This window comes from Canis lupus, chromosome 9 (genome assembly GCF_003254725.2).
Source record: "Canis lupus dingo isolate Sandy chromosome 9, ASM325472v2, whole genome shotgun sequence".
In the NCBI taxonomy this organism is placed as follows: Eukaryota; Metazoa; Chordata; class Mammalia; order Carnivora; family Canidae; genus Canis; species Canis lupus.
The window spans coordinates 5,606,118-5,630,379 of record NC_064251.1 but is presented as its reverse complement, the minus strand read 5'-3'; the positions used below and the strand labels follow the sequence as shown (position 1 = coordinate 5,630,379).

Sequence of the window (24,262 nt, the reverse complement as noted above, 5' to 3'; positions counted from 1 at the left end):
CCGCCCTCTGTGCACAGCTATGCTGAGCTGCTGGGCATCGAGTGCCGGGGCAGCTCCACCCTGGAGCTGTCGCTGAAGAGCGAGCAGCTGGTGCTGCACACGGCGCGGGCGAGCACCATCAAGGCCATGGTTGAGCTGTTCCTGCGTGAGCTCAGGAAGGCAAGTGCGGGCGGGCAGGGGGCGCTGGGCTGGGGGGCTAGGGGCCCGGTCGGGGGGCCTTGGCCCGGGCTGCATCCGGCTGGCTGCGTTCAGGGCTGTCAGCCAAGCTCCCTCAAGCTGCCAGTGGGGGGGCTGGGGTTCAGGCCTTGGGGAACTCGAGTGTGGGGGGCATGAGACCACCAGGGAGAGCAGGAGGGGCAGGTGGGCTCCCTGGCTCCCTGCCTGCTCACCGTCCCGCCTGCAGGACTCCGGCTATGTCGTCGCCCTACGCAGCTACATCACCGACGACCACAGCCTCCTGAGCTTCCACCGTGGGGACCTCATCAAGCTGCTGCCTGTGGCCACCCTGGAGCCCGGTATCGCTGCGGGCAGGCGGGGCCACGCTCGGGGAGGGCAGCGCACGGCGGAGCCGCCCAGGGGCAGGGGGCGGGTGGCTGAGGCGCTGTCCCTGGGTGCCTTCCAGGCTGGCAGTTTGGCTCCACTGGCAGCCGCTCTGGACTCTTCCCTGCCGACCTAGTTCAGCCAGCGGCGGCTCCAGACTTTTCCTTCTCGCCTGAGAGGAGCGGCCGGCACCAGAGTCAGCTGCAGCCCAGGGAGCCGGGGCTGGCTCCCTGGGACGGGGCCGTGGAGGTGAGGAAGACGGGAGAGGCCGAAGCGCGGCCCGACTAGGCGTCGAGGAGGAAAGGGCTCAATTGCCCCTGAGCGGCCAGGACCACCTGCTGCCGGGCGGGAGCGCTTGGCCTGACACTGCCCCTGCGTCTCCCGACTTCCTGCCTTGTCTCCCCAGCAAGAGTGTGAGCTCCTTGTGGGCAGGGGCTGTCCTAGAAGATGCTCAATAAACGCCTCTTGACTTCCCTGGCTTCTGGTGGTGTGCTCACTGCTGCTGCCCTGGCTGCGCCTCTTGGGCTGGGCTGGGGGCTGGGCAGTGCCCCTGGACAGGCCAGTGGGCACTCGGGTGGCATGAGGTCTCCTGTGCCCCCAGCGCCATGTCCGCCCCCGGAGCCAGGCACACAGTGAGGACTCCATCGCCTACGCCTCCCTGTCCACGGACTCCCACAGCTACACCATGCAGGAATTCGCCCTGTGCCACTTCCGGAAGCCCCAGGCCTTGTGAGTGCCCGGGACCCACCCTTCTGCCTGCCTGTCCTCAGTCTCCCTGAGCTCAGCCACCGGGCCAGTGCTCTTGCACCCTCCCTGCACAACCCACAACCTGGGATGGGGGCTGGAGGGCCGAGCAAGCGGGGCTGTCCTTCCTTCTCCTCCCTCAGGCTGGACCAGACAGATGGACTTGCTAAGGACATGGCCATGGCCAGCCTGGTACAGTACACCAAGGTGAGGGGGACAGGTGGGGAAGGGTCGAGCCTGCCCTCTGGGGGTCCATGGGGGCCCCTGGACCCACAATCCAGTCTCTTTGGCCACAGGCTCCCATTAAAGAATCACTCATCAGCCTCAGTGATGAGGACACAAACAAGCAGGCTGTGGAAAGCTTCCGGGGTGAGTGACCACAGCATCCTGGGTCCCCGTGTCTGTGCTGCCTCGGACCTAGGCACCAGGTCACCTTCTTGCCTTGGGTTTGTCAACTGAGGGAAGCTCACTGGTGGCTACTAAACCCCCACAGCCCTCACCTACTTCTACTCACACCCAAGGGTGGTGGGTTGCGTGGAGCCTGGGCAGGAAGGCAGTGCTACGTCCAGCTGGCTATGTGCTGTGTGCAGCCACAGGTGCCCCCGGAACCTCTCTGAGCCGCTTCCTCACTGGTAAAGCGGAGACTGCTTTACCTGCCTCACATGCGTTTTTGCAAGCCAGGCATGAGATGACAAGGGAAAGCCCTGTCTAGCAACGGCATGCGCCACAGCCAGGCCCCTAACCCAGTTCACCATGCTTCTCATCCTGCCTGCAGTTCTGATGCAATTTATGGGGGACCAGCCTAAGCCCCGGGGCAAGAATGACTTGGAGCTCCTTTATGAGCTGCTGAAGGTAAGCAAGAGCTTGTGTGCTGAAAGCTGCAGGGAGACCGTGTGCCCTGAGGATCTGTTCCTGTCCTCCCGCCTGGGCCTGTTTGCCACCCCTTCCCGGGGATGTGAGCGCCAGAGGAGGTTATTGCAATGATCACAGGTGAGGGATGGTGCTGGCCAGGCCCAGCGGTAGCAGCAGAGGGAAGACGCGGAGCAACAGGATTTGCTGTGAATTATATGTGGTGTGTGACAGAGAGGAGCCAGGGATGTTGCTGAGGCCTTGGCCAGAGCAATGATCGTCTTCCATATGGAGGTGTAAGGGAGGAACAGGTCTGGGTTGATGCAGGAATCTGTTTTGGAATCATGAAATGTGAAGTCTGGTCTTCCAAGGGGGGTGCCTGGGTTCAAGCGAGAAGTCTGCTGGCACTGGTAGTCCTCGGCAAGTGGGAGCGGCTGAGCTCACCGGGGCGGGGAGTGCAGGGGTGGATCCCAAGGGCGCTGCACCCCCTGAGGTCAAGGGGATAAAGGGAGCCAGCAGAGAAGGCAGGTCTGAGGGTAGCCCATAAGCAGATGAAGATAGTGACGTAGGGAGTGGCCAGTCGGGCACAAGCTGTGTCAAAGACCCAGAGATGGGCCCCCATCCGAAGCCAGCAGCAGGATCTCTCCTTGACTTCAGCTCCAGTGCCACCCTGTCCCCTGCTCTTCTGTCCCCACAGCTATGCCGGGAGGAGAACCTCAGGGATGAGATTTACTGCCAAGTCATCAAGCAAGTCACCTGTCACCCTCAGCCGTGAGTATGCGGGGCCAGGGTGAATGGCGGAGGGCAGCCTGGGGCCACGGCGTGGTCTGGCCAGCCTGAAGCCCAGCTTTCCACCCTGTAGGGAACACTGTACCCGTGGCTGGAACCTCCTCAGCCTCCTCACGGGCTGCTTCTCCCCGTCAGCCACGCTGATGCCCTATGTGATCAAGTTTCTGCAAAATTCGGGCTCAAGCCAAGGTGCCTTATGGGAGGGACTTCCAGGTTGGGGTTCAGCAGCTTTGGGGAGGGGTGTGGAGAGGCCCACCCCAGCCTGCTTCCCCTCTGCAGAGCTGGCCCGGAACAGCCAGGAGCACCTGCAGCGCACAGTCAAGTATGGGGGGCGCCAGCGGCTGCCCTCCCTGGGTGAAATTCAGGCTTTCCTGGTACTGGGGGCAGGGGTGGTGGGGGGTACACAAGGCTGGGCATGATAGGACTCCTGGATGGGGTCAGGGAGTTGGGGCCTCTGGCCACTGATGGACTGACCCCTAACCTGCTTCCACAGAAAGGGCAAGGAATGCGCTCCCTTCTAATTCACCTGCCAGGGGGTGTGGACTACAGAACTACTATCCAGACTTTCACGGTGAGCATGGGGTCAGTGAGACACAGGAAAGCTGCGGCACCAGTTCTGGGGACCCACCCAGCCTCCCGTCCCCCCACCCATCACAGCCCCCACCTATATGCCCAGGTGGCGGCAGAAGTGGTGGAGGAGCTGTGTCGGCAAATGGGCATCACGGACCCCCAGGAAATGCAAGAATTTGCCCTCTTCCTCATCAAAAAGGAAGGTGAGTCTCTTGCCTGGGGAGGGAGTGGGGCCAGGCTGGATTCCAAGAGGTGGCTCATCTGCTGGTTGTGTGGCCATGAATGAGGCAAATTCCTGTGCTGGGGCGGGCAGGGCTGGCCCTGGAGGTCAGGGTGGGCTGTGGACCTGGGCTCCCCACACAGGCGAGCTGGTGCGGCCCCTGCTGCCCCACGAGTACCTCAACAGCGTGGTGGAGCAGGACACAAGCCTGCACAGCCGGCGGCTCATCTGGGAGACCCCACTGCATTTCGACAATCCCACCTACATCACCACCCACTACAAGCAGGTCAGCTGCCACCCCCACCCCGGGCTACATGCAGCCTACAGGTCGCTTGACCCAGGGCTGCAGCTTGCAAACGAGCCCCTGCCTGGGTGGGGGACCTCCAAGCCTCCGCCCTCGCAAGGAGAGATGGTGACAGGACCAGACTTGGGCCCCAGGAGCCACCACCACGTGGGAGCTTTGGGCACAGCGGTGGGGGGGGGGGGGGGGGGGCTCTGCTCACTGCTGCCCCCTCTCAGGTGCTGCGGGATTACCTACAGGGGAAGCTGTTGGTCAACCCCCAGGCAGACACCCAACTCGCCAGGCTGGCTGCCCTGCAGCACCGCAGCCAGGACCAAGAGGACTACTTGGAGTGAGTGAGCATGGCTCCCCACCTCCATCCACCCTCTGTCCCTGGGGGTGCGGAGGTCTACCTCAGCACATACCCCAAGGGCCTCTCCTTCAGCACCCCCACCCCCCACCCAGTCCCCCAAGGTCAAGGCCACTCAACTTATACCTTCCACAGCCTTAACCTGATAGTCCTGGAGCAGAGGAGGCTGACCTTCCCACCCCATGCTCCTCGTGGGCAGGGCCCACACCTCACTCGTAAATCTGGATCCCCAGTCTCACCCCCAGTAGCCCCTGCTCATTTATTTAGCACCTGCTGTACACCCAGCCTTGACTGACCAGTCTGTCCTAGGCAAGACATGCTGAATTACTTGCCAAAGCCGCTGCGAGGGCACGTGAACATACCTATCATAAAGAAACTGATAGACCAGGAGCTGAGGCAGCTGCAAGTCTACAACTCCCAGGAGGCACAGATCAGCTTCATTGGTGGGTCTGGGCCTGGGAGTTACAGGAGCTGAGGCAGGAGGCCCAGGAGGGCATGGGTGAAGGTGGAGGGGCTGAGGAAGCTTCTCTACCTGCCCTGCCCCTCACATCCACCGTGGGGGCCAAGTTGAGCAGGTCCCAAGGCCTGGATGGCCGGAACGCCTATCCTGGCCCCTCCCTTCCCAGAGGCTGTGAGCCAGCTGCCCCTCTTTGGCTACACTGTCTATGTGGTGCTGCGGGTGAGTCAAATGGCCCTGCCTGGACCCAGCCTCCTGGGACTGAACCACCAGCATCTCATCGTCATGGACCCCTGCAGCCAGGTGGGCCAGGCTCCTGCCCCAGTGCTGGCTGGAGCACCCCTGCACCATATTCAGGGGAGGGGTCACCATGGGTGAGAGGAGAGAGACCAAGCTCTGCTGTCTCCACGGCCCCAGAAACAGTGCTGCTCCATCACCCTGAAGGACCTGCACCGGCTCCACCTGCTGAGCCCCCTGGAGAGTGAGGGGCCCCCTGGCCTGGAACTCAACTATGGCTCTGCCGACAACCCCCAGACCATCTGGTTTGAGCTGCTGAAGGTGAGTGGCCAGGGCCTCTGATAACACCCTGGTGAGGCAGGCGTGCCTGACCCAGGTGTTCCCGGAGCCTGGGCCCAGGCCTGTGGCTCGGGTGTGGTGTGGGCCAGGGCAGAGGTGGGGGCACACCGGGGAGCCCTGTCCTCATACGTGTGCCTGTTCCCGGGCAGGCCCAGGAACTGATGCACACCATCGTCTTCCTGACAGACAGAGGCCTTCCTTCCAAGTAGAGGCCGAGACGAGTGGGGGAAGGGATGAAACGAGGAAGGGGCCCCTCCCAGGTCCAAGTCTGACTGGGAAGGTCTCTCTTGGGTGCTGTCATGCCGTTGGTTTGGACTTCCCCACTTGGCTGTTCTGGAACCTGCCATAGCTTCTGGCCCATGTGGAGGCCACAAGGCAGGAGCTGCTACAATGACGTCTACTGAGAAAGAGCAGTAGGATCCCCCCTGGGGGGGCCCAGGTGGGCACTGCAGGGAACTCACTTGGGCATCCAGTGCTGCCCAGGCTGGAGGGATGCCCACCTGGCCCCATGCTCAATGTAAGCATGAATCCAGACCTCAGAGGAGCAAACTCTGCAGAAATAAAACTCCTAAGAGAAAAAGGCTGTGTTTGGGGATGTGGTGTGTGTGTCAAAACCAAGAGGATTTTATTTCTCTGCTGAATCTCTGGCCGGCTCGGCCTTCCTGACCCAGGAACTGAGCAGAGAGCAAGGCCTGGCTGCTGCCCTCCTCCCGAGCTCTGCACCTGGGGCCAGGCTTGAAGCTGGCATCACCAGGGAAAGGGGTAGTGGGTCAAGGACCCGAGGCCAGCAGGGCTCTTCCTGAGATAGCCCAAAGCCTTGGACAGGGGGCCTTGGCCTGGTCTACAATTTGTTAAGTACAAGCGGTACACAGACCACTCCTTCCTCCTGTTCCCCTGGCAGCGGCCACCCCACCCCAACCCCTTCTAATCTGGTGATCTGGTTCAGAAAACCCAGCCCAGAGAGGTAGGGAAGCAAGGAGAAGATGACCCGAGACCTTGCAGGCAGAGTGGCTGGCCTCTTGCCTCGATCTGGAAAGAGTCTAGGGCCGTCTCCAAAGCAAGGTATGGATCCTGAGGAAAATGACGCCCCGACAGCTGCAGGCTTTCCTACAGCTGAGGCTTGGGAAGCACTCTGGCCCTGGTGGGCAGTAGCTGGTCATCTCTGTGGGTCACACAGGCCATGCCAGTCAGCTTCGCTCTCGCACCGGGCCCGACCGTGAAAAAACTGCTTGATGAAAGTCTGGGCCTCTTCCTTCACTACAGATTCAGGAAGGCAGAAATGAGGGCCAGTACCCTCCCCACCACCGAGCCCCGAGAGCACCCCCTGGCCTGGTGAGGTGGGCACTCACCGCTCCTTCCAGGAGAGGCCTTCTGAGTCAGCGAGTGTGAGAGGTGGCGGGCGAAGGCTTTAAACAATTCCTGGAGGCAGAAGGTGACAGGAGCCAAGGGCATGGACCCCTGCCCTGCCCCCTGCCAATAGCCCTCAGCCATGAACCAAGGCAAGGTTAGCCTGCTTCTGCCCTGCCTTGCCCTCGGCTCCACCCCCTGACCCCACTGCACCCAAGGGCCCAGGCCAGAGCAGAACCCACCCACCTACCCTACCTTGGATGCAAACTTGCCCTCCTTGTAGAAAGGGGTCAGGCATTTGACCACAACGTTTGCAGCCTCCTTAAGAGAGATGCCAGGGGCTGGGAGAAGGCAGGAGCCTTGGGCCGTGGGGTTCAAGGTGTCCTGATTCCAGGCCGGGATGCCGTCCTTGGCCTCAGCTAAGACGGAGGCATTGGCTGAGGGGCGAGGCCTCTTCTGAGTCTGTTTCTCTAGGTTCTCCTGTGTCGGACGAGAGTGGAGAGTCACTCCTGGACTCCCTGTCAGTGGCCCCACCCGTCATTCTAGAAGACTGGGCCTCAGCATCCGCTGGCTACCTCCAACCTGTGCCATCTATCCCTGGGATATAAAAAGAGATGATCTTCCCCCAAACCCCTAGTCCAGAGAAGAACAGATAGCAGCCTGGTCTGCAGGCCTCCTCCCCTGTGCCCTTGTCCCTGTCAGTACCTGCTGGGGTCTGGGCCGCTTGCCCCTGGGGGTCTCCTCTGTGGGGATGGGCTGGCCTTCAGGGGACCCCTGGTCTCCAAGTGTGTAGGCTCTGGCCAGAGGGGAGAGTAGGTGTGAGAGCTCCAGCCACCGGCCACACCCTCAGCTCTGCCCGCCCAGCACAACGCAGCCCAGGAAGGGACAGAACTTCAGAGGCCCAGTTAGCAAAGAGGATTCCAGAGAATTTCAGAACTAGCAGGGCCCTTACCTTGGCCTCTCCCTGGTACACTCCTTGGTCTGGGGGTGCGCAGCCAAACACCCCAGGGCTCCATCCTCCTCCCCTGCGCACTTCTCTGGGGCTGCTGGGGGTCCCCGCATTCCCTCACACGAAGGGCCAGGGCCGGCATCTTCCGCCCCTGGGGCTGAGGTGAGGGGAGACGGGCTCTTGGCCCTTAGGCAGAAGCGGGTGATGTTCTGAGAATCCTTGAGGGCCGCTGCGGCTAGGAGCTGCTGCTTCTTACTGGCCCGGGCCTTGGCAAGGGGACCACCCTTGGAGGGGCTTTTCCCCGTCTTCTCAGGGGAGGATCCTCCACAATGAAAACTGCTTCCAGGAGCCTCTGCTCTGGGCCCAGGGAGGGCCTTGCTGCAGTCCTCATCCTGGAGGCCACAAGGCTGGCTGGGGGGCTCTCGCTTACCTTCCTGCACAGGCTGGGGGGCTCGCTCCTCGGCCTGAGTCTTCTCCATCAGCTCAGTGGCTGTCTGAAATGGGCAGGAGCCCCTGGGGAAACCAGCTCCCACCCGCTTAGGTTTGAGCTGTGAAGAGAAGAGAAGGTTCTGACCCCCAACCCCCCTTCAAAGGCACTCTCTGTGATCCATGAATGGCTGAGTTGGTGGGCTCTGGGGAGTAGAGGAGGGAGATACTGGGCAGGACACTGCTGGGGGTCAGATTGAGGAGAGAAGAGCCGTGGGGGCCGCAGAGGTGGGGAGGACGCGGGCAGGAAAGCTGGAGGGCCTGCTGCAGGGCACCCAGGGCCAGGACCACCAGGAGAGGGCAAGTGCTTACACCCTGGGTGAGGACAAAGGAAGCAATGCCTGTCCCAGAGCCAGGTTTTTGTGGGGATGTTAGGATGCTGCTCACCGAGTACACCTGGGAGGCTGGCCGGATGTCATACTCAGTGGGCTCTGGGGGCTGGGCATGCATGCTGCAACTCCTGGTATTGCTTCCCACATCGTAGAGCTGCCCATCCTTGGAGGCTCTGTGGATCTCAGCCACCTGAGTCAGGGAAAGGCAGAGATGCCATAACCTCCACGAGCTCCTGAGAGCCCCAACCCAGGCTTTCCACAAGTGGGCTTCTGGGACTCATGGCTGCAAGTAACTGGACACTGGACAAGTTCTAGTCCTGACACAGTTGGCTAGAAACATCTTCTAGCCAGCAAAGAAGGGCAGTCAGGCCCCCTCTGTGTGAGTGGCCTCCCAGCAGGGCAACCACACAGCCCGGGAGGGTATGGGGGCTGGCTCTTCCACCCCAGCCCAAAAGTACACCCTGCCCGGGGCCCACCTTCTTCAGCACGCTGGCCTTGTACAGGTTGGCCATCTTGGCATTTCGGAACATCTCATGTTCCAGCTCCACAGCCTTGGCCTGGAGATCAGGGCTGAGGGAATGAACACAAGGCATCAGGTGGGCCTGAGCCCTTTCTGTTGAGCTCCTATGGGATTCTCCCTGGGGACCCTGGAGATGGCTTCAGGGCCTGGTGGGAATGGCCTTGGGCATAAGGATTCCGACTCGGACTCCAGGCACCCTGTGGCTTTCTGTCCAGCAGACACTGGCAGCCCCTCAGTCCTGGCAAAGCCTGCCCCCTGGTGGGGCTGTGAGACCTGCAGCCACTGGGAGAAGGATGAGACATGATCTGGGGAGAAGGTGACCAAATAAGCCAGGAGGGATGGGGGTTCGTTCTTGTGGTCTACAAGGAACAGGGGCTTGGGGAAGCCTCTTTGTCCCCTGTGACCTGGGACACTCACCCATGGGTGGTACTTGTGGCCTGGCAGTTACTGCTCAGAGCCTCCTCCAGAAGCCCCAGGCAGTGCTCACGGGCCTACACAGGGGAGGGAAGTTGGTCACTTAGGCCTCAGGGTTGGGAAAGGAGTCAGGGGGGAAGGTGTGGGTAGCTGCCCACTGCTTACCTTCACAGTGAGTCTGGGGATCTTCCTGCTAGAAGCCTCCTTCAGGGGACAGTCCTCATCTGGGGGGAAGAGGGGTAGGTCCTTTCACTCTACTTTCTGCTTTCTGGAGTCCCCAGCCCTCCCCCCAAGGCCCCTGGGGACATTTCTGTACTGACCTGGAGGTACAAATTCTTCTATCTTGGGGTCTTTGCCCTGGAGGATGACATGAAGCGCCTATGAAGCACCTTGCTTGGCTGTAGAACAGCCCCCAGTGCTGCCAGTGCCAGGGCAGGGGCTGAGGGAGTGTGAATGGAGTGCCACTTGGGACCCCATCAGGCCCCCAACCCCCTTCACCTTGCGTAGGCTCATCTGTTTCTGGTAGAAGAGATTCCATTCCCGCTTGTGGGCCTCGTCTCTGCCCTCGTCCCCACTGCCTCCAGAACCTTCATCATACCTAGGGGACAGGTGAGGTGTAAGCAGCCCCGGACCTGGGCTCTGCCCTCCTGTCATGCTTCTCTGGTGGGGTACTGATGTTTCCAATAGGCTGGCAGCTAGGAGCAACACCAAGGTCCTGGCTGGCTCTGACATAGCCCACGGGGACAGGGAGTGAACGATGACCCTGGGGCGCCACTGGTCTGGCCCTGGCACCAGGAGAATACCAGCCTATCTGCAGTGGCTTGGGGACCCCTGACTTCACAGTCCCTCACCTGCTGAAGCCCCCATAGCCCCGACGGCCTCCCTCATACAGCTCAGGGTCAAAGCCATTCCCCTGGGAAGGCCTGATGCAAGTCTTATTCCAGCTGCTGCTGTGCTCCAAGGCATCCAGTCGCTTCCGCAGGGCTGCAGGGTCCCGGCAGTGGTCACAGCCCTTGGTGCAGGCAGGGGGCGCATCCCCAAAGTACTTGGCAATGGCAGCATGGCGGCACCTGGCGGAGGCAGCACAGCAGAGTCAAAGGGTGAGGAACCTGGGCAGGCTAGTGTTCATTTGCCCACTCCCTAAACTCTGGCTGAGGAGCATTACATGTGGGCACCACACTCAGTATCACACACCTCATGCTGTATGAGCCTATCAAGGCATCACGTGGTCACCCATTTTACAGACGACAACAGTGAGGTGAAGGAGCTTTCCCAAGGTCATACACCACAACCAGAGGAGCCAGGCTACGAGCCCCATTCTGTCCTGCTTCACTACAGGTTGCTATTCTAGGTCCTGGCCTCCTGCTCTCTACTCTGTCCTCCGGCGGTGGGGTGTCCTGGGAATAGCTTCGGCTCTGGGTACAGATGCTGACTCTGCTGCTGAGGCTGCATCCTTGGGGAAAGCATTTGATGGCTCAAAGCCTATACATTCTTGCCTGTGAAACGATGCGAGAAGAGCACTGGCTCCTCTGGCCGTGCAGGGCTGAGAGGCACAGCGCACAGCGTCTGGCACACAGTGAGCTCTCATGATTACTCTTCACCCTTTCCCGGAGGCGGAGGAGGGAAGCACAAGGTGGCCCTACCCCAGACTCGGAACCCTGTCCCGCTTCTACCTCTTGGTGACCTTCTCTGTCCCCAAGAAGACCGCCTGCACACACAGCCCGGGGCTAGGGGACCGCCCAAGAGCAGAAACCAGCAGCTCTGAGGACTGGCATCGTATGCTGGTCCCTGGTGAGGGCAGTGAGGAGACCAGCCCTGACAGAAGTCTCATCACATCTCCCAGTGCCTCAGCCCTGCCACAGCCCCTTGCTGTGCCAGCTGCAGCTGTCTCTCCTAGGACTCTCAGGATGGGGACACAGTTGGTCCTCGGGGCAGCTGCAGAGGCCCCTGGAGGGGCCACAGATCAGGGTCCTTGCAGAGGGCCAGTCTCGCTATGGAAATGTGGCACGGGATGGGGAGCCCGAGAGATTGGGCAGCAGAGGCAGGGCTGTCCAGGTGGCACGTCCCAAGGACAAGAATAGGTGGCATCACTCTCTAACCAGAACACCGCCTGGAAATGCAAGAAACTCTTTGAGGAGCTGAGACCCTGAGGGCTTGTTACACAGGCCCTAAGAAGTGAGGTCTGGGTGCCTTGTTTAGAGAATGCAGCTCTGAGGGGCAGGAGGTGGCAAGGGGGCCCAGGCGGCCAGCAGAGGGCAGTGCTCCCACCACTCGGAAAATGAACGTGTGGCTGCTTCCCTTGCCAGTCTGAGTCCACAGAGCGGCGGCCTGTCCAGCCTCTGGGAGGCTCTGGCATCCAAGTGGTGTGGCTACACGGCTGGCTTCCTTCCCCCCACCCTCCCTCAAGCCCGGACTCACTGGGGTTTTGTGCTCACACTCAAAGGGCTCCATTGAGAGCTCACAGATGCGGGCTAGGGTCGGCTCCTGTCCTGCTCCGGGCACAGCCTGGTCTGCTGGGGTGGCACGACCAACCAAATGTCAAAGGGCCCTGCCAGCCACTGAGCTCTGGAGCCCGTCCCTGATGGCCAGGGTCAGGCGTGCAGAGCTGGCCCCAGCAAACACCCTTTGGGAAGAATGAGATCAGTAGTGTCCCCCCTCCTCCTGGGGCTGAGGAACACCAGGCACTTCGCAGGCAAGCAAGCCAAGTGCAGGGTACTCTCAAGTCACCCCCAGCATGCCTCCCTAGGGGGCTGGCCTTGTGGGTGGTCCGGCAGCTCCCCCACCAGTCACTTTCTTTCCTAGGAGGGACCAAAGGGCGGGACCATCCAGGGAGTCTCCAAAGAGGCAGGTTCGCTAGGTCAGGGGGGATGGGCCCAAAGCCTTCCTGAGGGTAGGGAGGGAGCCAAAGAGCTGGGAGTGCTGCTTGGCCTCCCTCCCTCCCCGCTCTACTGCTCAGGTGGAGCCTCCCAGAGGGCATCTTTGCCAGGGAACAAGAGAGCCAACCTCCTTTTATCAGCTCCCAGCCCAGGCCCAGCCCACGATGGCTTAGCACACACCCGCCAGGAGGGAGAGGAGAGGAAGAGGAGGAACAGAAGAGACCTCCCAGGGGCAGACTCCCAGGAGTCTGAAGCCACCCGCCAAGGTCCCAGCAGGGATTCCCTTGCCGGGCAGGGGCAGCGGTGGCACAGGCTCCCCAGCTTCAGTGGCCGGCCCCCGTGTAATTTGACACTTGGATCTCCAGGACGACCAACAACAAAAAAGCTGAGGCCGAGACAGCAGCTGGCTGTCAGCAGCCAGGAGCTCCACACACTCTGAGGAAGGCGCCCAGAAGCGGGTCAGGAAAGAGGCATCCGAGAAGGAAGGAAGAGGTGGTGCCCTGGCAGAGGAGAGGCACGGGAGGCTGCTGGGCTCCCCAGCATCTGCGCTTGCCCCCCAGCCCAACACCTGAGTTCCTAGGTGAGTGGTGCCGGCCACAGGGGATAGGACGGGGTTAGGGGGAGGCACCCAGGGTCCCCTGCCTCAAGGGTGGAGAGCCACCAACTACCTCCAACACAGAGGTTCATGGGGCTGCACTTGGGCACAGTCTCCAGACAGCCTCGTTTAACCCGGGGCTCTCCCTTCTCTTACTGGGACCCAGCCCTGGGGGACACTGGTTGGGGCTGCAGCTCTGTGCTCAGAGTGCTTGCTGAGTGGGCAGAGGGGCCCCAAGTGCCTGCTTACTCTGCAAGTTAGTTTAAGCTTTTTCTATTCAGGAGGCTTAAACAAGGGATTTGGCTGTCCTGGCTTGGGAGAGAGCATTTGCCTGCCCGCTGAGCCTCCCTTTTTCCTGGGATCAACGCAGAGCCCTCTGTGTGCCTGCTTTCTCCCTGTAGAGGCATTTGAGGGCAGGGTCTGCCCCACCAGTTCATGCCCCCCAGGAACGTGGCAGGACCCGTGGCAGCTCTGCCCATCGGTGTCCTTCATCAGCGCGGCAGCTGCAGCCTCTGGTGAGGGGCTTGGCCCACTCATTGCCAGGTGTCCTCAGCTCAGAGCTAAGCCCAGGTGCTCCTCCCTGGGCCCATTTGGAATCCTGTGCACTCCCTATCCACCCCGAATGTTGTGCCAGAAGCATGAGCGCCTGACTCTGAACCCAGGGTGGGGTGGGGAGAAGGCAATGATGGCGAAGCTGAAGCTGGTATTTGGCCCTCTGCTGCCCCTGGAATGCTGAGCCCAAGATGTCTCTTCAGGCAGCACTGGGAGCGGCCCCCTTGGGCAGGCCCCCATGAACCGAGGCTGCCTACGCCTCCTGCCTCCACATCCCTACACTAGGGTTAAAATCTTCCTCCCCTGTCCCCCAGAGGTTTCCCCCAAAGCAAACAGGCTGGTACCTACTTAGAAAGAAAAACAACAATCCAAGGAAAAGTGGAAACCAAGGATCAGTCCAAGTGTTCTTGGCTCAGCAGAGGCTGTGGGGTTTGGCCTGGGTTGGTGGCTGGGGAGACTAAAAGCCCCACAGTGATGGGCCATGCATGGCAGAGAGGGGACAGGCACTGGTGTGTGTTGGGAAACAGGGGGAGGGCTGGGTGAAGGCAGGGAAGGGCACAATGGCGAGCCCAGGGCTACCCCTGCTGGCTCTGATTTGTAATACAGGCAGGGGTGGTGGGGGACACTAGGACGGCGACAACAGAGTGCTTGCACCACAGGACATAGGAGGATGGGTCCTAGTGAGCACAGATGCTGAGCCAGGACAGGCACAGAGCTGGAATAGAATGGGAACCATCAACTAGCAGCAAGAAGTGCCCTCTCCAGTCCTGCAAAGTCACGGGGCTAGGGAAGCACGATAGCTCTGGGTTCAAGCATCTACTTCCCACAGCAACTTAGAGCCAAGTAGCAAAGGGCAAAGTCTGAAGGCCTGATGCAGCACTCAGTGGAAATCTCTGCCTTACCGGTCAGGCCTCCAGACCCTGTAAACCTGCCACGACCATCAGTTTGCCTTATTAGAGCTGCTTCTTAAACAAGACGATGCCCTATGGGGCAAGAGTGGCTGCAACCCACCATGACAAAATGAGAGGCAGAGCAAGAAGCCCTTGGGGCCCCGAGCCATCAGCATGGCACTTATCAGTCATAGGCAGGCCCGCCTGCTGACTGGTCTCTTCCACAAAGGGCCTCTGGAGTCGGAGTATCAGTTTTGCAAGGAGGAAACAGGGTAGCTTCAGTACCAAGCAGCAGCTGTCTAGCCTGCAGGATGCCCGCATGCTCTGTCACAGGGTTCTCTGTGCCAGGAGATGCCACACAAAGGAATGTTTTCTGGTCCCTGCAGCTCAGCCAGCCTTCATCTCTGCCCAGCTCACTTTCCCCCTCCACTGGCTGCCATTTCAGCCACCGTGTACCATCCAAAGGCTCCAAGAAAGGCCAGGCGGACAGTCAAGACTGCTCTGCCTTCCTGGGCCGTGGGAAGCAACTTGCTTTGGCTGCCTCCAACCGATGCACTCCGGAGCACAGGGCTGGGAGGGACTCTGATTTCCCTGGTTCACAGGCAGGAAGTACAGTTTTGGAAGGAGAATGGATGACCCTCCTATCTCCTTGAGATAGACCAGAAAGATATATGCGATCATTAGTACCTGCTCTGGACTTCCCTGTCTTCCTCCCTCCAACCCTGGGAAAGTAAAAAGGACGAGCAGCAGCCATCCTCAGAGCACCCACTTTCCCTGGGCTACAGCTGGCAACACTGACAGATTGGGATTCCCTACAGAGCAACGGCTGAGGAACATACTGCACGGTCACCTGATGACTGCTGGTTATATTGGGCACCAGGCGTCAGGCACCCCCCAAGGCCTCGCTTTAAATAGCCCACTGGGAAGAGTGCCTGGGACCTGCTGGAATGTGCCTCCTCCCTCTTAGGAGAACAAGGCCCCTCCAGCTCCCACAGTCCCCACTAAGGTTTATTCTGTTCAGGCCCAAGCTGGAAATGGCAAAATGTCAACTGAAAAAAAAGGGAGTTCCCCTTCAGGCTTTGGGGCAGAACCGTGGTTGTCCAATGGCCCCACTGCAGTTCACAGCACAGACAAAATCAGTGAGCAGCCCTGGGTGAGACCCGAGGGCTGGGACACCTTGTTAATTCAGGTCACCAGAGAGGCCCTGGGCTCAAAGGCACAATGCCATCCATGGCCCCATGGCCTGCCACTGGTGTGGACTGGCATTCCTCTCAGAGTGGGGCCCAGGTCATCTGGGTGTGACTCTGCAGCATCTTGATTTCACAATGCCCAGAGGATGGCCCACTTCAGAGCCAAAGCTTCTGACCAACAAAGCCCACCTTTCCGGCACAACAGAGCAGTCTTGGCCCAACCTGTGTCCTCCGCTCTGGAAATCACACACCTCAGGCTGACCGGGTCTCCACACCATGTCTTGCTCACAGGCAGAGGCCTCCCTTCCACAATCCCTCCCTGGGTCTTTGGACATGGAAACAAGTGAAAAAACTGCCTTTGCCCAGCTGGCCTCCACCTGCTTCCTCTTTCAAGGAGTCTCTGATGGCTACATTAGGCAATGCAGGCACGGAGCCAACCAGGCTGAAGAAGCCAGACAAACATAGATGAAGGGGGCAGAGAGAAAAGGTGCCCAACTCCTGAGCCCTGTGCAAACTCTCTGCTGGGGCTTTGGCTGGCACCTCTGTTCCCTCCTCAGGAATGAGACCAGCAGGCAGGCTACTGTACTACTGGAAACATGGGGATTGGGGATGCCCAGAGAGGCCCCAGAATGAGAGGGCCTCTTGGTGAACCTGAGACAGACGTGCAAGATCTGTTCCCTCAGTGACAAGTCACATGTGGTTCTCAAAGAACAGGTATGGCCCTGGCCTGGGGGGGATGTGCCTGAATAAAAGCAGTGTTCTTTTCCAGACTCATGAATGTGGAATGGGGCTGATCGTGCAGAGCACAACAGCTTCCAAAAGGCTCTGGAGCCCTGGTCCCTGCACTGGGCCCAATGCATGGACAGTGCCCTCAGTAGGCTGCTCTGTGGGCTGACTTACCTTGCCAGCCAGAGAGCAGGCTGCCTAAGACAGGCCTCCAGGAGAGACAGCGTGCGGTAGCAGGGGGAGCCTGGCCAGGCCCTTGTCCTGCTGTGTGACTCCAGAGGAACCACTCTCGCGGCTCTGTTTCCATATGTAAAGGGAGACAGGAATGGATGACTCTTGGCATTCTAGGATCTCGTGCCTCTTAGTATACTTGGAAACTGGGATCTTGATCTCCTTTGCAGAAACATGCTAACCCTGGGGTGGGGCGTGAGAGAAGACAGGAGGATCTAACCCCAGGAGCCTCCCACTTCTGACAGGAAACCTTCTAATCCTGATGGACCCACCATCTGCCTACTACCGTCAATATCACTTAAAACATAACTTCATCTCCAGCCTGCTCCACCACCTGCCTTCACCTCACACACCACAAACATCCAGGGATCGAAGGACACAGATGAAACTCCCCAACGGTGTCTGAGGAGGATCTCTGACAGTGTACAAGGGGGTATGACTGCCCTCAAAGGCTTTCTTGATGCTCCTACAATGGCCAGACCCCAGGCAGAGGGGAATCACATGTGCTGGGCACCAATGTGTGCCAGGATCTGTGCTGGCTGCCACTGTGCTTCCAAGTGTCAATCCTCCCAATGGTCTCAAAGGATGGGCATCTCCTCTCACGTAAAATGAGGAAAAGAGACTCAGAGAGACAGAGTGACACGTCCATGTCACAAAACTGCAAAAGGGGCAGGCAGCATCAAATGAATGTTCTTTAGAGGGCAGCTGACCAAACGAGAACAGTTACCTTGTGGAAGAGGAGACACAGGGGGCATGTGCCAGTTGCCGTCTAGGTTCTGAAGGACCATGAGGCCGAAGAGGAGTAGAAGTGTCCTATGTGACCCTAGGTGGGACCAACGAGATCAGGAGGAAGTCCCAATTTCCAATGATGAGCTCCAAGAAGGAAGAAGGTGGGCCGCCAGAGCGGCTGGGACTCCCTACCTCACCCAGAGGGGCTCAAGCCAAGGCTGCACGCCAGAAGGAATGCAGAGAGCCAGATACAAGGTAGAGGCTTCAAGCAGACAGCCTTCAAGGCAGTTCGGAGACAGCTCTACTGTGGTGGTAGTACCAGCAGTGACCAGCTTCCAAGACTACAGCCATCTCGGGAGAACCCGCCTGGCTAAGACCCAGGACGAGGCGGCAGTAATTAGATCCTAAGGTCTGGCACCAGCCCTTGGCCACCTGTTACCCTCCCTTGGATTAGAGCTGTCTTGGTGAACAAGTCAGGCTGGGTTGGCACACGGCTGTCCCAGGTCCATCTCTGAAGAGGCACTGGTTCCCTGTGCCCACAGCTGAGGCCGAAGGGGAAAGAAAGTGACGTAGAGCATGCCCCAACTCACAGATGCAGCCTGGATCTTCACCTTTAGCCCGTCGGGCACTCTTAGACCAGAAGAGGCTCTCAGTCACGGGGCCTGGAGGGCTGAGTTGCTATATACCTGGGACAGGGGTAGGGGCAGAGGGGACTCTTGGTTTGAGCCAGCAGAGAGGCTGGTAAACCAGCCGTGGGACACCTAATCCCATCCTGAGAGGATCCCCATGGGAGAAACTGCAGGGACACAGTGTCACCTCTTCCTCCTCAAAGAACACCATATGAGTAAAGAAACTGGACTGGTTAGAGAAGTGGGGGCCCTGACGGGGCTCAGACTACCTTCGCATTAGCTCTCACCTCCAGCTGACCCCAGCTAGAAGCCCCCAGATGCCTGCTTGAGGAAGAACCTGATCCCTCTGGCCCACATATGATGAGGGGCAAGAGTACCAGGCTGGAATCTTAAATCCCAGTTTCCCCACCGGGAACCCAGGGGAGGCACCTAAGTCCTGAAGGACCCAGAGGTCACTAGGGGAGCCCGAGGCACCCCAGCAAAATCAGGAGTGGTGCCTGAGACAAAGGAATGTAACAGTGAAGTCACCCCACCTCAAAGTCAGGAACCTTGGCCAACCGTGGCCAGCTGGCATATCTCCCCTGTGTCTGGCTGCGCTGGGTACCCCCCACAGCAGGGCCTCAGGCTCCCTGCGGTCATCAGATTCCCTCACCACGGGTGGTGTCGGCTGGGTGGGGGATGAGGGCCACTGTTGGGTGGAGGGCCCCAATGGCTCCCTCCCCCCTCATGAGCCACCAGGGGTACAGGGGTGAGACCTGACGAACTCGTTCTGCGGGCTGCAGGTGGGTGGCGACTCCCGGCCCTGTCTCTGCTTGACACGCCCAGCAGGAGCCTGGCAGGAGTCTGATGCACCATGGCAGCTGCCAACTTTGTGCAGGAGATGCGCTCCATGGGTGAGAAGCTGCTGCTCAAGCTACAGAAACTACCCCAGGCAGAGCCTGTGGAGATCGTGGCCTTCTCCGTCATCCTCCTTTTCACAGGTAAGCTGGGGTTCTCACATTCTCCCCAGAGCCCCTGGCTCTTCTTGGCATCGAGGAAAGGTGGGACCATGGTGCTGACCAGAGGGCTGGCTAGGTGTCCGCTAGATAGAGGAGGAGAGTGGATGTCCCTGGGGGGAAGCCAAGGGACTTCCCTAATCCTCAACAAGCTGCTCAAGTGACAGGATGGTGCTGGGCCCAGAGGCAGCCCTGTATCCCAACCAGGGATGAAGGGAGCAAAGCTGTGGGCAGTGGAGGAGGCATGGCAGGGAGATTAGGGCCTGGTGGCCAGCATGGGGACAGCCAACACCTCAGGGCAAAGATCCTACACACCCCAGAGGGGTTTGTTTGTTTGTTTCTTTCTTTCTTTCTTTTTTTTTTTTAAAGACTTTATTTATTCATTCATGAGAGACACAGAGAGAGAGGCAGGACACAGACAGAGAGAGAAGCAGGCTCCCCAAGGGGAGCCCAGTACAGGACTCAATCCCAGGACCCCGGGGTTCATAACCTGAGCCAAAGGCAGAGGCTCAACCACTGAGCCATCCAGGTGCCCCCAGAGGGGTTTCTTTAGAAGTTGGGTGTGTGTTCCCTGTGTCCCCCTGCCTGAGGTTCCTGTGCTCTCTGCTTCTCTCCCCTGCGCCCCCAGCCACTGTGCTGCTGTTGCTGTTGATAGCTTGCAGCTGTTGCTGCTGCCCTGAGCGCAGAGGCAGGAAGGTCCAAGTGCGGCCCATGACCCCACCGTGAAGGACAGAGAGGAGGAGACATTGGAAAGGAGGCTGCCAAAGCCATGACCCCAGGTGACACCTGGCCTTGTGGCCCTCACCTCACAAGACTGTGATCCGTGGCCCCAGCTCTGGCCCTGCCTAGGAACCTGACACCTGCAGCCCTTACCAAGGAAACAAGGGCTGGTACAGCCACCAAACTCTGACCTGCCGGTGAATCCTGGGTGCCAAGGAGGAGTTAACGGTTTAAAACCCTGAGTAAACAAAAATTGGGGATTTCCCCCAACCTGTACCTTTTAACAAAACACAGAAGCAGAGTCTCCGTACTTGGATGGAGAAGAGCCTGCACCTGTGGGGAGCTGGCCCGTGGGGCTCCCATGCCAAAGAGGAGCTTTGTGCAATAGCTACTGGAGCCTAAGCTTCCCCCTGGAGGGGAGCATGTCAGTATTCTACTCCAGTATTTTCCCATTTCTTTCCCAGTAAAAGCTTTCCTGTTATGTGTTTCTGTGGCACCAGACTCCCCGGCCTGGGCTCTGTGCTTCTGAAGGGCAATGTGCCAGAATTCCAAGGGTGTGGCCGGTGACTGTCCTTGCCAGGCCTCTGCTCTCGCTGTGCCCATGAAAGCTGGAAAAACACAAAGGCAGGAATGCCATGCAAGAGGGAGCCGGGGGAAGGGTGAGGGTGAAAGTCCCGTCAGCACCAGCTGCTAACGAGCTCTGGTTTCCAGATGCCCCCTCCGCAGTGCCCAGGTGGTGTCTGCCGGATGCTGGGCTCAGGAATGCCACTCCACAGCTTCCGCGGCCATTTACTTAAGCCTGCACGCCCCACACCAGCAGGCTCAGGCCACCAGGTCTTCCCAAACTTCTAGAGTCTGAGGAGAGAGGTCAGGCCCCTACTATCGTCCATAAGCTGCATCCCAGCCCCTCTGTCCTTTCCCTATTGTGTGCCAGGCTGTCTGGGTGCAAATCTTCACTGCATCATTCACTGGCTGTGTGAATGCAGGTTAATGATTCAACCTCCCTGACCCACATTTCCTCCCCTCTGAGACTCAGTTAACCCTGGTAGCTACCTCCTGGGGTGAGGAGAAACTAAGATGACGTACAGCACTTGGCACAGTGCTGGGCATATCCTGAGAGCGCTGCAGATATGAACCACTGTCATTATCTGCCCGTCTAAAACAAGAGCAACGTGGACCCATTTTAAGGACTGACCCTGCTGCGATGCAACACCACCACCCTGCCTCCCTCCCTTCAGTTTACTTTCTCTTCCAGAGAACTTTCCAGGTAGAACTACCAACCCAGGAATGAGGGTAGGGGAGTCCAAAAGCTCTCCATGGTATCTTCCCCCTCCTGCCCCACTGGCCCCCCAGAGCCACAGAGAGGTCTGCGTGCTCTGGCTGCCTAGATGTGGAGCCCTGTCTACCCAGAAAACAGTGGAGAGGGGATGCCAGGCTCTGCCCCCACCCCCATCTCGGGCTGGCAGGCAGGTGGGAGAAACTCTGGTGAGTTTCACTTCCTGCTGTCCATTGACTTGTCTGACGGGTTTGGTTTAGGTTGAAGACCCAGAGAGGAAGTCCTTCCATACAAAAGAAAAGAAACTCAAGAACCAGCCTGTGCCCTCTACCCCACAAGAATAGGATTCAGAATAACAATAGAAAGGATGAGAATGGTGAAAATAGCAGGTGATGATCAAGTTGGCAGAAATTCCCTGAGGGGTTTATGCGTGCTCAGCCACTGCCTAAAGCATTCTGATGCAAGTGAATTTGTTTGATCACAACAGCCTCAAAGGCCATAGGTACCATGACCATCCCCACAGTGGAGTTGAGGAAATTGAGCCCTAGCAACACTAGGTGACTTTCCTAGGTTCAACCAGCTGAAAAGTGGCAGAGCCAGCCTCTGGGCCCAGCCCAAGGGGCTTGCAGAGCCCCTGATGACCACACCCAAGGCCCTGAGGCCTACCAGCTGCAGTGCAGATAAGGCTCCTATCCCATTATCCTCTATCAACCAATCCTACATCCCACACCCCAAGCTGTCTAAAAATCACCTCCCTGTGACTGGGTGGAGCCCAAGTAAGAGCTAGGGTGGGGCCCAACTAGGTCTCTCTCCCTGAAGGAAAACAGGGGAGGTGGGAGGGAACGGATGGGAAACCCTGCCCTATTCAGCCCTCAGTTCAGGAGATGCTCTGACAATGGGACAGCCCAATTCTCATGTGACTCTCCCATAAGCAAGCCTGAGGGTGGCTGAGGGTGGCTGAGGCTGTGCCTCTGCTAGGAGATTCTGGCTCCGTGGTCTGGCTGCCAAGAGGTAGGGACCATAGGCCGGGTCTTTGGCGTTCTCCTCCTCCTAAATACTAAACCCAAGTAAGATGCCATCCCTACATTTCTGAGAAGGCTTACTCCTTTCCCACTTGGCAGCAGACTGGCCCACGCTGAGCCCCACCACTAACGGCTCCCCACGGCAGTCGTTCAATCCCACTCAGCTCAACAAACCAGATCGGCTCCAGCAGGGCAGAGGCCTGGCACACTCCCACCATGGGTCTTCTCAGGAAGAGCAATCCCCCATTGTGGGAAGCAGCAATGGTGGCCATGGAAGGGGAGGCCAGCAGGCTGTCTGAGCCCCGAAAGGCATCTGGTTATCACAGGTCTCCATTCCTGCCACCAGCCCCCCTGGAACAAGCCACTCCCAAGGTTTGCCTACACTCACTGCTGCACAGATTTCCCAGCCTTGTCAGGCCTCCTCTGACTCTGGCCTCTACTCTACAGGAGCCTCTCACTTCCTCCAAAGATCTACATTTGAGATCTGGGCATTTCACCGGCTCTCATGCCTTATTAGAAACCACAGAAGAGCCACCCGTGCAAGAATTGCACAAGCAAAACCTGGTAGAGAGCACATAAAACACTTTTCTTCTAAATCTGTTTTCTCAACCATTAACATTTGAGAGCAATCTATAGTAAAAATCTTCATGACAGAGTTGCTTGTGGTTAACACAACTTCCAGACCAAAGAGCTGAGGACAAGGTAATTTTGTTCTCAAAAATAGTTTCTCACCCTCCTAGGGACCTGATGCCTGCCATGAAACACTGTCCCCTAGCCCCACCTCGTACATAGTCTTCCTGCCTCAACCTAACCTCATTCCTTACAGGGGATCCCTTCAGCCCCCAGGCCAGGCTATGCCACACACACCAACAGGATTCTCCACCTCTTCCTATAACGTTCCCTTCATGGTGATCATTTCGGCAGAATTTTCTGATCATAGCCAGCAATTAACTGGAAGAGTTGGTCAAAGCCACTTCTGTGTGCATGACACATACCATTCCCTACACACCTCATTTTAAATGGAAACATATACGTGGGATCCCTGGGTGGCACAGCAGTTTGGCGCCTGCCTTTGGCCCAGGGCGCGATCCTGGAGACCTGGGATCGAATCCCACATCAGGCTCCCAGTGCATGGAGCCTGCTTCTCCCTCTGCCTGTGTCTGCCTCTCTCTCTCTCTCTGTGACTATCATAAATAAATAAATTAAAAAAAAAAAAAGAAACATATACGTGCACATTCCTTGGCCAATCTTTTTGCTGGGGGGCCAAGGTCTTTCCTCTGAGTGTGGCATGTGCAGGCCAGAGAGTTCCTATGTTGGCTCTTTACTAACTGTGGTTACTGTAAAGCAGAACAAGAAGATATCCACAAAGAAATCGGCATGTGAAATCCTGGATTTTTGCAAAACATCTCCAGTTGGCTTGCCACATCTGTCTTGACAGAAATACTGAGTGATTCCAAAGTCATTCCAAAGTGGTCCAATAGGTGCTTTATAGCAACAGCTCCCACTAACCCCCACCCCCTTGAGGTGCAACAGGGAGCTTCAGAGCTCAGTCTCTGCAGTGGAGCTCAACAGGTGGGTTTAAACACACACACACACACACACACACACACGATCCCCACCCTTGCCCAGTTACTTCTTAGTTGTAGGACCTTGGGTAAAAGTTGCTTAACCTCCGTGCTTGCTCCTCAGCTATAAAACTGGGGTTTCAGCTATTACTGTTGCTCCATGTTTTTATGTAACATTAAGTGCAATCACGTCATTACAATAATAAGGACAAATGCCACAAACAGGTTTGGGAACAAACAGCTGACTCCTGATAAGCATCCAACAGGATGGAGGTAAGTATGCTAGAGACCTGCCTGCGGGCTGGGAACATTGAGCAGCCAGGGGCACACATCACAACGTTTTCCGGAGGGAAACTCAAAGTATCAGGTAAGCCTATGACAGATAAGGACTTTACTGAACTCGTTCATCATCTGTCTCCTCCAACCCTGGCTGCAGGTTAACATCACCTGGCCAGCTTTGCAGAGCACGGGGCTCTGACTGCCCAGACACTGAGCTAAGTGGTACCAGGCAGGACCCAGATGAGTCTAATGAGCAGGGCTGAGGACCAAGCAAGCTAGAATGGAAACCTGGGTGGGCAGGGCCAGCCTCCTTTGGTTCACGGTGGACATGAGGTACCTACCGCAGTTCCTGGTCACACCAGGCACTTGAATCCTAACTTTTAAGGAATAAATGGTGGCCACTAGGTTTCCATTTCTGCTTCCTAGCTGCCCTATCACAACTGTATGGTTGGTAGGAACCAATCACATGAAGCAGCTGCAGCTGTGCCTCAAGAGGCCGGCAAAGGCAGGACCCTGGAGCCTCAACAGTGATAATACACCCCCA

The 24,262-nt window shown here is 58.3% G+C and overlaps 2 protein-coding genes across 11 annotated transcripts in view; one reads left to right on the top strand and one right to left on the bottom strand.

Annotated features, from left to right (window-relative positions):
• Positions 1-5,975, top strand: part of MYO15B (myosin XVB) — a 28,974-nt gene extending 22,999 nt beyond the window's left edge. The window contains 18 exon segments of the mRNA XM_049113759.1: positions 18-159; positions 404-515; positions 623-789; positions 1,142-1,269; positions 1,428-1,491; positions 1,581-1,653; positions 2,060-2,136; positions 2,831-2,904; positions 2,996-3,111; positions 3,202-3,296; positions 3,416-3,493; positions 3,599-3,695; positions 3,856-3,998; positions 4,232-4,344; positions 4,672-4,805; positions 4,989-5,122; positions 5,237-5,377; positions 5,545-5,975. Of these exon segments, the coding sequence (XP_048969716.1) occupies positions 18-159; positions 404-515; positions 623-789; positions 1,142-1,269; positions 1,428-1,491; positions 1,581-1,653; positions 2,060-2,136; positions 2,831-2,904; positions 2,996-3,111; positions 3,202-3,296; positions 3,416-3,493; positions 3,599-3,695; positions 3,856-3,998; positions 4,232-4,344; positions 4,672-4,805; positions 4,989-5,122; positions 5,237-5,377; positions 5,545-5,604 (1,948 nt within the window). The 3' untranslated portion in view covers positions 5,605-5,975.
• A 22-nt stretch (positions 5,976-5,997) lies between these two features.
• Positions 5,998-24,262, bottom strand: part of RECQL5 (RecQ like helicase 5) — a 37,662-nt gene continuing 19,397 nt past the window's right edge. Inside the window, exons 9-21 of one of the 10 annotated variants that reach the window (XM_035720483.2) lie at positions 10,295-10,513; positions 9,942-10,041; positions 9,764-9,800; positions 9,609-9,667; positions 9,447-9,520; positions 8,986-9,079; positions 8,565-8,699; positions 8,122-8,260; positions 7,695-7,848; positions 7,448-7,538; positions 6,998-7,222; positions 6,745-6,814; positions 5,998-6,652 (exon numbers count right to left, since the gene is read on the bottom strand). In XM_035720483.2, coding sequence (XP_035576376.2) covers positions 6,552-6,652; positions 6,745-6,814; positions 6,998-7,222; positions 7,448-7,538; positions 7,695-7,848; positions 8,122-8,260; positions 8,565-8,699; positions 8,986-9,079; positions 9,447-9,520; positions 9,609-9,667; positions 9,764-9,800; positions 9,942-10,041; positions 10,295-10,513 — 1,498 coding nt within the window. In that variant the 3' untranslated portion in view covers positions 5,998-6,551. Of the gene's footprint in view, positions 6,653-6,744; positions 6,815-6,997; positions 7,223-7,447; positions 7,539-7,694; positions 8,261-8,564; positions 8,700-8,985; positions 9,080-9,446; positions 9,521-9,608; positions 9,668-9,763; positions 9,801-9,941; positions 10,042-10,294; positions 10,514-16,446; positions 16,687-17,230; positions 17,327-17,822; positions 18,943-24,262 lie in introns of those variants that run through there. The other 9 variants (XM_035720484.2, XM_025467988.3, XM_025467989.3 and 6 more) reach the window with 9 other exon arrangements.